Genomic DNA, 14764 nt, shown 5'->3' with positions numbered 1-14764 from the left:
ATGAAAGATGTGCGTGAGAGCAGAGCTTGTGAATCATAAGTATGTGACTTGAAGTTGTGATTATTTCATCTAAATGATATCCAAAGCAAAACGTGCATGTACATAAAGACACAAAGGAAGAAACATTTGACAGCAAATTGTCAGTAGAGGCATCTTTGATTGATACCGGGTTATCTGCCCTTAATATCTTTATTGTTGCCGTTATAAGGCTTCCTCTTTATGACCTGACAAATATTTGGGGAATCAAATAAAAACTACTGATGTTGTTTATGGTTTGTTGCAACAAAGAACGTGTGACCCCATGCGTGCGTGTGTGTAATTTGCATGCGTGTGTGTCAATGCTTGTGCTTTCCTCAACGTGACTCACTCACGTGACTTGTAAATAGACGTGCTTCTACAATTAAGGAAAAGTTTCAAGTCAAAAGGAAGTTCAATCCAAACTAGTCAAGATGTAAAAATGCCTTTTTTTCATGAGACAGGAAAACGAGTGATGGTTTAGACTGAGGAGGAGGAAGAGGAGGGGGCAGAAGACACTGTGTGTTTATGGAGAGCCTAGCCAGCAGCACAGATTGACAGGAAATTGTGTCTTTTTGACTGCTGGCCTGTACCACTTGTACTGATCTGACAGGGGGAGATGAATGTGAAGAGCTCACAGACTGAAACCATTGTATTATCATATATCTCCCATTGTATAAGGCTGTTTGCTTTAGCACTGGCAGGGTCTATCTGTCTGCTGAGCAACAGTTAGGACTTGGCTTATTTATGGTCAACCAAGCGCCTATTGATTTGCTTTTGACGAATTAGCCCAGCAAGGGCATGGCTGTGCTGTTTAAATGTAATTGTTTGAGCTAAAAGGGAACAAAATGAGAAATGGCTGAATGTGCAATTCTGCCTCAAGCGGAAAAAAAGACTTCTCAAAAATCACAATCCATGAATCTGTCACATCTAGTCATCTAGTGCATCTAGGAGCAGGGTCAAGTCAACCTGTGAGAAGTGTGTCCGGCACAGGGTGTGTTTGTGTAGCAGCGCTATTTGTCTGTGTAAATGCACTGCAGGGATTGAGCAAGGCAACTCTCATTCATCACTGTTAAACCACTTCCAGAGAAAGAGCTTCTCATCCTCTGTTCTCTCGGAAAAACTGCGAGTAGGAAGGGACTAGCCCTGGCATCTGGTTTCTGGGTTCAACCTCAGCACAACCCCCCCCCCCCACCACCTTTTTTTTTGCTCTCTCTTTCTCTTTCTCACACACTCACGTACACGCCATGGTAGTGGCTGGAGTTTAATATGGTTATGATTAGAGACGGGGGCTCAAAGGAGGGAGTGGAGGGGGCTCATATTTACTGCAGGCCCAACTGGGGGAGGTGCGCGTAAGACAGGACAGGGACCAGGTTTGAATGATGCTCGGCAAGAGTGGGGGGGAGGGTGTATTTGGGTTTGAAATATGATACACACAAGTTCCTGACTAAACAGCAAAAGAAAAAAAAAAGAACAGGAATAAACTTTTCTTCTTTAACCGGACTAGCGCTTCTTTGGGCGCAGGCTCCGTTGGCCCGGCCGATCCTCCTCCCCAGCCATCCCCTCCCTCTCTGGCATTCTCGCTCTCTCTCCTCCCCCCAGTGTGAGCGTCACACAGAGGCAGTTGGTTCGCTCCGCAGTGTCTGGGTTTCAGGGAGAGCTGCGAGAGGCTGTTATTTAGGTCTGTAACAGACGGAGAGCAGCTCAGGCAGGACAGGCAGGGGGAGCCACCAGAGTCACGCTCAGCTCAGCCCAGCCCAGCCCAGCCCAGTCCCGCTCAGTCAGCCGGGAACCAGATCGACATTCCAGCTGAGAGGGGAAGAGGGGGACGAAACGGCAGCATTTCCAGCTAGCTGTTGCTGCAGTTTGTTGCAGCCACTGACGTGAGCATTGCAGACGAGACTGAGGGCTTGTAGAGAGATTTTTCCTGAGGGGTGGGGGGGTGCCATGTTCGACTGCATGGAGGCGCTGGGAATGGGCCCCCGTCAGCTCTATGATGTCACCAGCCGTGGCACATGCATGCTGCGGAAGGCGAGCCCCTTCTTTGCGGGGCTGGACCCCTTCGCTTGGACAGGCAGTGCCAGCGTTCAATGTAAGTGGCATCCTGTCTGGCTCTCTCACATGACACAACCATTCCTTTCTCTCGCTCTCCCTCGCGCTTTCTCTCCCTCATACGCACTTAGTCCCTAGTTCGCTTTCTTTCATAGCTTGTTTACCCCTCAGGGCTTAGCCGAGGGGGTTGCTGTCGGGGGCTACCGAGCAGGACAGGAAGAGACTGGGACAGACAGTCTCCTCTCCTCCTCTTCCCACACCCCTCAGCCCACAGCTGGTTTGAGCTGCTCAGCCATCCGAGAGATACTCTGTGCTATGATATGATATGCTCAGTGTGTGTGTGTGTGTGTGTGTGTGTGTGTGTGTGTGTGTGTGTGTGCGTGCGTGCGTGCGTATTTGCGTGCTTGCCTGGCCTTAATCCACATTTCGTCATGTGGGCTCAACACCAGAAAAAAAGGGTTCTGGTGTGGTTCTCATGAAATGTTAATGACAAATGGTGCCTGCTCAATATTACAGCTGATAAAAGTTGAACGTAGGCTGCTACAGCATCGAAAGGTCGGGGGTTTGTTTACGCTTTTGGATACTAGATGGATAATGATATTCCTCTCGAGTCTAACATGAAGCTATGAATTAATAAGTAGATGAATTATTTAACGGGCAAATGGATGAATAAATCAGAAATGCGGAATGCGCACCGGGGATATTTTTTTTTCTTCTGTTCTCTAAATCATCTCATCTTACCCCTTCGATTTAAACAACAGGCTCAGCTGTGGACAGCCAAAACTGTGGCCCATTTCCCTGCACTTTCAGTGTTTGTGTGAGAATGGAGTGAGTATCTGTATCATACGGTCGGAGAAGTTTGAAGGTAGCAAGAAGCGAAACGTGACAGTGGAAACAAATCTTGGAGATGGGACAGTTGGGTAAACAGAATTGGCCTCTGATCATTTTTCATTTATTTCTGTATGGCCATTCTCCTGCTTTTTGTTCCTTTTCACCGCCTCGGGGTGTTGGGTTGGGGGGGGGCTATTGGGTCATCTGTCTTCATTAATCGTGAAGACACCAGCGTTTCAGTGGCTGTCATGCACACTGGCTAAGCTTTAATGAAGACAGATGCCCTGTCGGTGGAAGCAGAGAGGCCAGGGGGGACTCCAGCCAGCACACCCTACTTTGCTTAGTGAGGGGAGTCCTGATGATAACAAGATGAGATTTGTTTATTTAATCAATCAGGAATCTATAACCTGCCCTCCTCCTATTCAAATCCTTCACAATTCAAACATATGCGCAAACCTAAAAACGAGGGCTCCGAATTCCATAAGTTCATTTTTCTTTCGTGTTTCGTTCCAGAAAATTAAAGACGTGAAAAGAAAAACTTGATAAATTGCCCCAAGGGTAAGGGAGTGGAGTCTAGCAGAGCAGAGAAAAGTGGAGACCGCTGTGGTGTACTGTTTCAAGCCCAATAACCTTTGTAAACAAGGCTGCCCTATCCCCACATGAGGAGTCATAATGCCTCTTTTTACCCAAGCAGTTACTCCTCATTGTTTTCATCAATGAGGTTGACGAATTGATGTTTGAGGCTGATATCTCATTGGATGGTCCAACTGGACTGTGCAAATGTCCTGCCCGGGTTGTGATACCACTCACAAACGTGGTTTGTGAAGAGTTGCGAAATTAATGAGCAGCCAAAACCAATTAGCGTTGGCGTCATGTCGTTAAAGCTTATTATATTCGTTTGAAAATAGGTTCCGTTTGAGATGACATATAATGCCATAAAAGCATTTATCCTTCCTAATTCTTGTACTAGAATGAGTGTGTGCTATTGTGTTGGCGGTAAATCTGTGGCGGTGATAAGTGTCACAACTGTTGGCTGTCAGTCTAGGAACAATCGGAGGATTTAAAAGCATGTGGTCACTTTTCCTGTTTTTTGTTGGCCAAATGGAGACCTCAATGTCAGAGGTTAGTCAGGGGCCGCGGCCTGGCCAATGTCAGTTCTGCTCCATGTGTGGCAGCCTTGTCAGCGTGCTAAAAAGAGGACCCTTTCAACCAGCTTGACTTGTGTAATGCCCTTAAGTGCCTTATGCCATGGGGCCGCTACTACATCTGAGCTGCCTTACACGTAAAGATAATGGACACTGATTTAGTCGTACGTCAATGAGAACTGAATTAGTCAACTGCCAGGGAAGCCATTTGAGGAAGCCCGAGCGGACCGATCGCCTCTCTGTCAGTGTTCATTTGCTTAGAAGAATGAGGCAATTACGTTCAGCCGTTCTCCAGGGTCACAAGAAGGGGAAGTGTTTCTCTCCCACCAAAACATACCTCTATGTCCCAACATTTATTTGGGTCTCAAGCCTGACGCTTGCAAGGGAGATCCTCGAGAAACCGACGGGACAGCAACAGATCCGTCAACCTGCGTGCGATTGCGCGCGTTTGCAAGCTCACACGCACCTCTTTGTTTTTCCTTAATGCGCTGCTCAAACAAGGTAATTGAAACGCCTGTAAATTCTGATGAGAATTGGTGGCGGAAAATGGGAGCCACTATACCTCTGACCACTGCTGCATTCTGGCTTTGATCATTTTTCCCATGATGAAAGTCCGCAGTTATTTCATTATAATTACAAAAGATTCAATTAAAAGATTAGAATGCCCGGGGGGCCCGGACGTAGGATAGATAGTGCTATCTTTCTGGTGGCGTTGTTGCTGGGTGGGGGTGTACGTATGGGGGAGCGCATGCTGGAGACTTGTGCTACAAAACTTGTCGTTCTAATGAGGACTTGTCCGTTCTGCTACATACATAAACCCTGTTGATCCTTTCGAGATAATGTCAAATGAATGTGCTAAAGTTAAAAGGGTTAAGTAGTCAGCTGTTCCAAGGTCACTGGGTTGCAATGGATATGAGAGCGGGGCGGACCTTCACTTGTTTCAGTGAACTATTATGCTCTGACAAATTACGCTCCAAACACAAGCTATGTAAACCAGAGGATTCCCACAACGTCATTGTCGTTTAGAGTGACATGTTCCAAGCCCTGATTCTTAATTACTCTGTAATTTGACTCTCAGCAAAACACTGGCGCCACCAGACCTCTTTATTTTGCATGCTGCTGTTTTTGCTGTGTTCTATATACATTCACCACTCTCTTTTTTAAAAGTACAAATCCACAAGCTAAAACAAAACAAAAAACAGCACAGGAACTCTCTCCTCCATTAAAATACTGTATATAGCAATGCATAATTGTTGTTATTTGCAAGGAGGGAGAGCTGCAGATTTCGAATACGTTGTCCACTCTATCAGGTCACTTAATGTTGTGGCCAGCGAGTGCCCAGAAAAAAGCGTTTTTCAATTCAAGACGTTCTTGCGCTGCATATCCCACCAACACACAAATAAACAGAGCACCTATAAATAAATAGATACGCTCGTTCCAGTGGCTTGTTGCCTTCTCCACAAGCCCTCTTTCGTGGTAGACTTATGCTTATAGACAAATGACAGGCGACGATACCGTACTTGCGTGTTTGGAGTCTATATGCGAACTCCCATATGTCAATGACTGCAGTGTTTACGTGTCTGTTTGGGCAGGCGTTTGGGCATCTAAACTGCTGCGTCCAATCCAGAGACAGTCAATGTGCCAGGCTGGATTCCACAACCCCGTGTTGGAATCTGGCGTGGCCCTAATGGCAGTTTATAGCCCTCCTCTGCGGCGTCAGTCACACGGCTGTAAATAAAACTCATCAAATCTGCAAAGACTGACTATGTCGCGTCAGATGGAATCAGCTGTATCTTCCTGTGCATCTTATTAAAGCCTCCTTGCAGTATTTCACACCAAGTGCTTTCCCTGTAACCAAACTATCAGTGAAAACTAACAACACACGGAACTGAGCAATCTAAGCCAGCAGCCTTACATATCAACACAGTGCAAAATTTGGACTTTTCACATTCATTTGCATATTTAATTTCTGGCTACTGCTGCTATTGTGACTGTTGACTGGGAATATTAATGCCTCGCTCTTAGGCATAGGCAATTGGCAGACTGTGGGTATGTGTGCGTCCTTGTTTTTTAGCAACACAGTGGGAAACAAATGGTGGGTTTTACTGTTTTTGTGGGGACCATTTTGGAGGACCCCACAAGTTCAGACCTCTTTTCGAGCAGTTCTCAAAGTGGGGTCCGTGGCCTGACTGCAGGGGGTCTGTAAAGTCATTTGGGTCATTATAAAAATTATACGTGTTAATTTCATTTTATATCAAATTCTGAAAGTATTTGTGACTCTTCAATAAAGCAATCAATTCAACCAGTTTAAGATATTTCGAAGAATGTCATCATTTTTAGATTTGTCAAAATGTGTTTGGTGTCTACAATTGCTTGCTAACGAAGCGATGAAGCCAGCAAAGCCAAAGCGGCATTTTATTTTATAATGATGTTTTTGATTGAATAATTGGCAGCAACCTGTTTAAGGAAAATAGACCCGGTTTTGTTGTTTTGTATCCTTCGGTGTGGCTGAAAAGTAACAAATACTTGTTGTCAAATTGACTCTGTTGTTGAATCAAAAGGGCACTTATGTTCAGCTTCAATGATTTTTTTCTTTGTTTTGTCTCCACAAACATTTGCAAACGGGGTCCTTGGAAAATTTGCTTTCTCAAAGGCTTCCCTGACTCCAAAAAATGGAGAAGTCCTGTTTTAGAGACTCAAGATTTGGTTATAGGTTTGAATTGAAATTTGGTTGAGGTTAGGCAATCTGTTGTGATGGTAAAGTGACTATGTGTGTATGTCTATCTGTGTGTGTGCGTGTGTATACGCATGCCCTTGGATTTTGTGGGGACCTCTTGCACTTGTGGGGATCTTTTCGACGGACTCCACAAGTTCAGCCCTGTTTTTGAGGATTGCTATTGAATTATTGCTTTGAATTAGAGTAGTTGAGTTTAGGGTAAGAGTTGGGGTTAAGCAATTTGTCGTAATGGTCAAGGTTAGGGTTCGGCGCAATGGGATATATCAATGGGATGTCCGCACTACAGTAGAAAACCCACTTGTGTTTGTGTGCTTGTGTGTGCCTGGATGTGCGTGTGCGTGCAGCCGAGCGTACATTTTTGTGTATGCCATAACGGCGTGCCCGCAACATTTGGACGTAAACGTGTCTTCAGTGTATCTAGGAGCATGCATGTGTCACCTCAGAGCCATGTGTGAAGAGAGCAGCCCTGTTATCACTATGTTATTGACTGACAGCTTGGCTCCAGCGTTGCTAGGGGCTGACTGTTATGAGAAACCGAGGCCAAGACGGGCCTCCGAAAGCCAGAGGAGCCTGAGCGTTCTCCCTCTGTGAATGGCCTGTGTTTATGCAGCAATTTTTTTGGCAGGGAGTGGTGGGCTGCTAATGTTGGACAACGAAATGCTAATGTAAGATTTGGTAGAAGACTAGGTAGGATGCAGAGTCTGTCACGTGTCTCATTTTACTTTTGTATTTGTTTGCGTGTTTAAGAGAAGGATGTCTGCAAGCTGTTAATATACCCTGAGCTGTACTATGAATGTGAATGGGCACCCCAAGGAGACACCTGTGTCTTTTTACACTAAGAAGGAAACAAGAGAACATGTTCACATATGTACAGCTGTACAGTCATCACATTCTTCCCTTACCAACTGTCATATCTTTGAACCAGAACCACTTTTTTCCTTTTTTTTTTACCTCACCATGAGCACTGCTAATAGCCTCGTGCACAGATGTAGAAACATCCGTGTTTGTTTTAGTCTCAGGTTCTGTTATAGTCTGAATTGTATTTATTTGCCTTGGACAGAAGGTTTTCCCTGTCACGGCGATTATATTTCCTTTCATTTCACTGCTTTTCCTCCAGTGGCAGTCTCTTTTGCACATTTTGTGCACGTATAAACTCATCTAATCAGGCTTCCCCTGCAGCCACTGCCCAACATCTTTCCTAATCTCTCGGGAGGACCTGACATTAACCAGGAGTGTGACTCTTCATTTGAAACAAGGAACATACACCATATTACACAAGAAGCACATTCTCACTATGCACACATGACACATTCAGGGGCAGGTAGGTGCTCTCGGGCTACAGACACCTTATTCTTCATGTAGTCCTGCTGTCTGTCGGCTAGGATGCGTCAACTGCAGCTCCAAAGTTTGAGCGTGTATGCCAAAAAAACACGGAGAAAAAAGTGAACTCTATTGACAGATAGGAACTCATCGAGAAAAGCAGTGAGATGCTGCTGGGGAGGATTTATGCTTTCTTCAAGAATTCTGAACGGCTGGAAGGTACACTCTCATGGGTGATTTTTCTTTATACTTGGATGTTTCTCTCTCACCAGCACCACACATTAGATTGATGTGGATTCAACTATTCTCTTTATAAACAGCCAAGGAGAACACACTCCTCACATAAGGTTGACTTTGCGTTGCAATTTATTCTTCACGTTTTAAAATGCTCCACCATAACAGTAAAAAAAAAAAGCACAGGAAAAAAAAAGTGTTTGTTGCCTATAGCTGGGCAGTCTGTTGGCATAAAACGGTTATTAGCAACAGTCTCTCGGAATAACTCACAACAGTTGTCTGTAAAGCCCATGGGCAAGTCTGAGGTGGGTTTGTGCCCGTTTTTAGTTTCAGAAGTCACCACAGTGACACGGATAGCAAATCATTTAGGCACCGGAAAGTCTCTTGTTGGTCTCTCACTCCCTCACATTTGTCATTCTTCCTCTGTAGCTTAGCTTGATGTAAAATGTTGCGTTTTAGGTTGTAATGATCGAAGCTAGCTTGGTAGCTTCACTCTATTGGATCAAAATGTTAGGCCACAGAAAATGGATACAGAGAAAGCAACAATTTCAACTTTCCGGGATGACGTTCTGCTGCAAGTGTGCTTATGGGAATTTGAGAAGTCAAATGTCATTTATAATGCACATGGAGAGGACCTGACTTCTAATCTTTGCTGTTAGTTCTTTCCAGTGTCGGGGTTAAGGTCAAGACTCGCAGATTCTTCCCAACTCACCCAAAACATTGCTTTTGTGGACTTTGCCTTCTGCATTTGGGCACAGTCATGGTGGTACTATAAGAAGGAAGTATAGATTTATCCAAAATATGTTAGTATTCATAGCCCAGACGTGGATAGTTTCTCAAAACCGCTACCTAATTTTTATATGGTTTATTCTTTGCAAACATTTAAAAGGCCCCTTTTTGAATCTTTTATTCATTTTACAATGTTGATTTCTCACCCTAATCACGCCCAAAGTGTGTGTTATTTTACCACACTGATGCATTCCTAAGAATTCTTTGCTTTTTCTGGACTCGTAGCACCCTGACCAAGTAGATAAAAAAAGCTTGTGAGGAGTGCGATGACATTGGAGCACCCAGGAATGCCCAGGAAAGCCCTCGTACTGCCTCTACCCTGCCCTTGTACAACTCGTACAGCGTAAAAACAAGCCCACATTATCCGAGCAACAGTACGAGGAAAAAAAAAAAAATAAATAAAATTTTTCAAAAAAAATCCATTTTTCATAGCCGCTCACAAGGGTCACAGGCTCGTTGGTGCCTACCCCAGCAGTCTTCAGGCAGTATGCAGGGAGACCTGCATACATGATTGGTTATTGCATTGGTTATATATATATATATATATATATATATATATATATATAGTCAAAATAAATTGAAAGTGAAATAGACTTTTATTATAGATAAACAGTGGTTTATTATAGTTATGTTAATGCTGTCAGGTTGTGTCAGGCCAGCAGAGAAGGCCTTGCTGGCCCTGACGGCCCACAAAGGATATCCACATATTTAAGTGTGGAATGTTTAAAAGATAATGATTCAGGCCCTTTAACCCGTCCATTCAGATTGGGAATGAGCTGCGTTGCAGGCTTGTCCCATTTGAGGCTTTCATTTGCTCAGTTTGGTCGGCAGCGCTTCCCTAATGGGTGGGAGTGAGTACTACTGTTGTTGTTTACATTAACCTCCTCTCCCCTCACTTCCTCTGACAGAGCGAGACTGCAGCCACGGCCGTGCTACTTCTACTTTTGTAGGTTTCTATTGTTGTGGAGAGGAAGCAATAGCCATTGAATGAGTGCTCGAGACCTTGCCAGGGACAGACAGGTGAGAGCCAGGACTACAGATGGTGAGAGGAAGTCTGTAAGGACGAGCAACAACACGAGGATCAAAGGCTTTGGGCTTCCCTCGATGACTCTGTTCTCTCCTTGTCTCGCCCGTCTGCTTCCTCCGCTCGCTGTCGGCTTCCTTGCCTGCCCGTTGCTCGTTCCTGTGTTCTTGACATGATCAATGGCCCAAGGCTGAGCAATACTGCCAGTTTTGGGTTCAGTCCTCAGTCACTGAAGTAAAGCTGTGCTCTGCTCTCTTCTGGTGGGCAGATGAACAATCAGCTGGAGCTCACCGCAGGGATGGGAGGCCACATATTTTCCACACAACTGCACTTGACTCTTTTCTTTTGCCCGTGTTCGTCATGAAAATCCAATGTGGAAAGTTCTTTGATTTTAATTAGAGATGCCCAAATATTCTCCCTCCTTGACTTCTTTTGTCTAGTTTTTTTGGGGATGTGTCCTTGCTCAGGTTTTGTGCAAGGACATTTTTCAAGGAACCCTTTTTATTGGTTTCATTGGGGACAGGCCATTTGGCGTTTGAATCTATCTTGTGTGTGTTTTTGACAGGGTCATGTGCGACAGGAAAAGGAGATACTTGTTGCCAAACATCACCTTGGCTCTCTCCATCAAAAACATATCAAGAGGCTCTTTTATGAGGTGCTGTTAAGTGGAAAGTGTGTTCAGAGCACCAGCTGACTGTAAGGATTAATACACTTTTTAGGATCATGTGCGTCATAGCGTAATTGCCTGTCTCTCTTTTAACTTACTGTTAAAATATCCCAATACAAACGTTCCTTTTTTTCCCCCCAGCATATTTTACTTATGACCGGCATCTATGCTATTACACTAATGAAATGTGCCCTGAGGATATCATCTTATCCCACTCTGCCGCCTTTCTTGCTCTACTTGTGTGCACTTTAATCAGGGGAACATGTGTGTGCGTGTTTGTACGCCATGTTGCACTCAAAAGGCCAAGCTTTCCTCTGCAGCCACTGTGGCACCTGTGAGCAAACACTAAAATGTTTCGCTAAATCCGTTCTCAGATTATATGTTTGCATCATGCGTTCACATGCCTGTCTCTCTCGTTTCATGACTTTCTGCTGATTCTAACAGGTTGATGTGAATTCCTGGGTGAGGTTTTGTGCGCGTGTTTTTCGACAAATACTGGCCGTCGTAGAGTTTTTATCACTTAAGAGGGCACTCTGTAGATTCATACTTATTGCTAAGGATCTGTTTGACCGATTTCACAAATCAGCATGGCAGAGATCATTTCGCGTGAGTGTGCGTTGCAGGTAATGAGAGCTATGACAGCTGTTGACAAGCTTGTCTTCTGCTCAGGATCTCCTTGTCAGTACAAACATTCCTCTTTCCCGGCTTTTGACTGCAGCAGCACAGTATATAAACCGTTTCTTACCCTTTTGTGGGCAGATTACATTGTGTGTGTTCTTGTCCGGGGCCTGAGCCTTGTGTGAGTTACACAATGGACTCTTGATAGACTTCTTACATGAAAGCTCGCAGGTGACTCAACTGTGTGCAACAGGACTTGAGCGAAAGAGCAGAATGATGCGAGCTGTGGGAAATGTGAGCGGGACATCAGCGTAGCCACAAAAGCAGTGACGGAGATCCTCAGGAAAAACTGGTTCCAAAAAGGGGGAAGGAAGTGAGTGTGTTCTTTGTGGGACCTTGCAGCAGAGGCCTCCGAGGGATGGCAGGAAGACGTGGGTCGAAAGACAAAGAGGAAAGTGGCACTACGGCAAGGGCGTGTTACTTTCTTTTCCTCTTTTTGATTTTTTTTAAGTCCCAGCTCCAAGTGCAGATCTGCTGCCGTGCCACTTGGTGCGTACCGAGGTACTGAGCCAAGAGCGCCCACAAAGGTGCCAGCAAGTCCTCGGACCCACAGTTTATCCTCCTCCTGTTCAATCTGCTCCCCTTCTGCCCCTTCCGCCTGCCCAATAAACCAGCTCTCTTTGAACAGAGAGCCCTCACTTTGTGCCCCTCTCTCACGCGCCGCCTCCCAAGCTCTGCACACTCTTTTACCGCTTAGCAAATTGCGTCAAGAACACGCAACGCTTTGCAGCCTGTTTAATGAAGGTAACGATGGAGACAAAGGCCCCGCATGCCCACGCTTGCTGTCGCACAAACAGCAAAAACGTGAACATAATGAGGCCCTCACTCACAGGGTATGTTAATGGGGAACAGTGGAGCGCACTGGTACACTGTTCGGAGCTCTTGCCCTTTACAAATCAAACGCGGAGGCGGCTGTGAGCGTGCTTTGTGCACATTAAGCAACAAGAGTTGGAACACCTACAAACAGGAGCATGCCAGTCACTTGCACACTTTATGGAAAGTTTTTCTCACGCCATACAGGGACGACCGGGGCTGCAGTCATGGAAGAGCGTCCCGCTGACGATTCACTCCCACCGACGAGTCACGTAGACAAGATCTACAGGCATATTGTGAAAGAGGACTTACTTGTTAAGCTGCCAGACTGTCATATGCTACGCAGTTAAAAGCAGGCTGTTGCAACACCGACAAACACGAGCCGCATAGTCACGCCTTAGCTCGCATACATAAGAAACACTCCCAGTTCCAGTTAGTGAACAACAGGCGCCTTCAGTGTTACCGGAATCACCACATGCACCTCTTCCTGCTCGCGGCCCGCTTTTTTCCTCTGCTGTTATATATGTCCAACCTAAAGTAGATCGACTGGCACGACCCAGAATTTTAAAATAATTGAGCTGGGTGAGGTCACCTTCAGCTAAAAGGCTATTTCTGTCAGTTAATATTCCCGCCTAATGAGGCTAATGATTCAACTCCTTCCCATCCAGTTTCAAGCTCTTAAGTGCAAGGTAGTCAGGTGAATTGCCGTTTGTTAGTTTGTTCCTGGCGTTTGTAGCCACTGATAGTATCAGGTTGTGCGTGTGTGCATTAAGCCTGGTCACTGCGGCTGGGTCGCAATGAGAAAGGATCAGCCGGTTGATACCTGGCAGGAAACCAAGAATGGCTACTGATAAGTCAGCTAGACCTACTTCTTGCCTCTGCCAGCCCGCCACCTTCCCGAACAACAGTAGCCACCCACCTATCCGCTCATCCTCTCATCTCATCTGTCCGTCATCAGCTCTCGGGCCTCTGCGGGCGAATTGTTATGCAAATGGTGCCCTAGGCCTCGGAGCGCTGATAAGGAGGGCCTCTCATTTCACAGGGCTTTGTTTTCTCAACAGTGATGAGCTGAGCTGAGGAGACCGGTGAAAGGGGCTCACGGCAGCTGCATGAATGGGGCCTCTTACTGTGGCGCCTTGTGCCAAGTGGTTGTGTGTGAATTGACCAGAGCGAACCTAATGAGGTCAGCAAAGCAAGTCCACAAGTTGTCAACTTCCTAAGCGCCACCTTCAAATGTGTCTTGTTCACTAGGGATAGGCCGGTCATTAGCCGAGCTATTTATCCGGGTCAATATTTGGCATTTCGATGAACAGCGCTCTGATTTGAAAAAATCTGACGCCTGATCATAAATCAGTTGAAAACTGTGTTAACTTCAGGGAACCGCCTTATCTTTAAGAGAGATTCTGTTGACTCAGAGTATGAGCCGATTAGGTTTGTTTGAAAACAAAGATGTGTACCATTTTAACATTTCTGTTATTTTGAAAATTTGGAGAACTTTACCCTAGAAAATTACATGGAGTTTTTCTGTTAACTTTTTGAAAAAATATCGATAGCAGCAAGAGCTTTCTGAAATTTTTGTTCAAATTTTCAAACAAAAAAGTCATTTCATTGAATAGATGAATAAATAAATACATCTGAAATTTTGCTCTATATTTACATAAGACATTTCAACAAACTTGAGTTGGGGTTTGTATTTTCTTTCATTATTTTGATGTCAATATTATTCGTTTTACTGAAAATGAATATCAAATCTATATATTGGTTATCATTGTTCTTGTCTACTAATGATCAGTATCTGCCCTAAAAAAGCGGTCGATCTCGTGTGTTCACCATCCAACAAATGTTCTTCAGGATGGCCTCTCTGTAGCTCACTTTTTTAATTGTGTGTTCCAGCACATATGGTTGGTCCTTCTACGCTATTTTCAGCACTCACGAAGGAGTTTCATTTGCTGCTGTTGTTATTGCAAAGACACAGAGGTTCACGGCACATTTACAGGTTTGCTGGTCCCTCCTCGACCCCGCTTCTTTCTGACATTCCCGGCAAGAAGATTGGAGGACTGCTGTGGGCCACTGCAAACTTTTGAACATTTGCCTTTAAAAGTAATGGAAACCATTTTTTTTTTTTACCTCTAGATAAGTAAGGCTTTGAGGCACAAAATTGCAAGTGGATTCCTAAAACTTCATTTGGAACACTCAAATTATATGAGTACCAGATGTTTGAGCTGCAGGCGTCAAAATGAAAAATGCCTGACACATTTCTGTCACAGTCATCAATGAGCACGTAGTTGGCCACCGCACGAGTAGCTCTAATGGTCAGTTTGGTCTTGAACAAGACTTTCCTTCACATTGGCCTCTCCTCCCCTTTTACACCCCCCCCCCCCCCACCACACACACACACACACACAAACCTCCTTCTCTTTTCCCAATCAAATTGCTCCATTTATGTCCCGTTTTCTTCT

At 45.0% G+C, this 14764-nt stretch overlaps 1 protein-coding gene across 3 annotated transcripts in view; it reads left to right on the top strand.

Annotated features, from left to right (window-relative positions):
- The window catches only part of rarga (retinoic acid receptor gamma a), a 45738-nt gene that overhangs the window by 22576 nt on the left and 8398 nt on the right, over positions 1–14764 (top strand). Inside the window, exon 1 of one of the 3 annotated variants that reach the window (XM_088408050.1) lies at positions 1636–2107. The exons of the other annotated variants lie outside the window; for them this stretch is intronic. Coding sequence (XP_088264176.1) covers positions 1963–2107 — 145 coding nt within the window. The 5' untranslated portion in view covers positions 1636–1962. Of the gene's footprint in view, positions 1–1635; positions 2108–14764 lie in introns of those variants that run through there. 3 annotated transcript variants of the gene reach the window in all.

This window comes from Hippichthys cyanospilos, chromosome 2 (assembly GCF_059441005.1).
Source record: "Hippichthys cyanospilos isolate Australia breed blue-spotted pipefish chromosome 2, RoL_Hcya_1.0, whole genome shotgun sequence".
In the NCBI taxonomy this organism is placed as follows: Eukaryota; Metazoa; Chordata; class Actinopteri; order Syngnathiformes; family Syngnathidae; genus Hippichthys; species Hippichthys cyanospilos.
The sequence above is the reverse complement of the archived record's forward strand: the minus strand, read 5'-3'. Positions and strand labels throughout refer to the sequence as shown.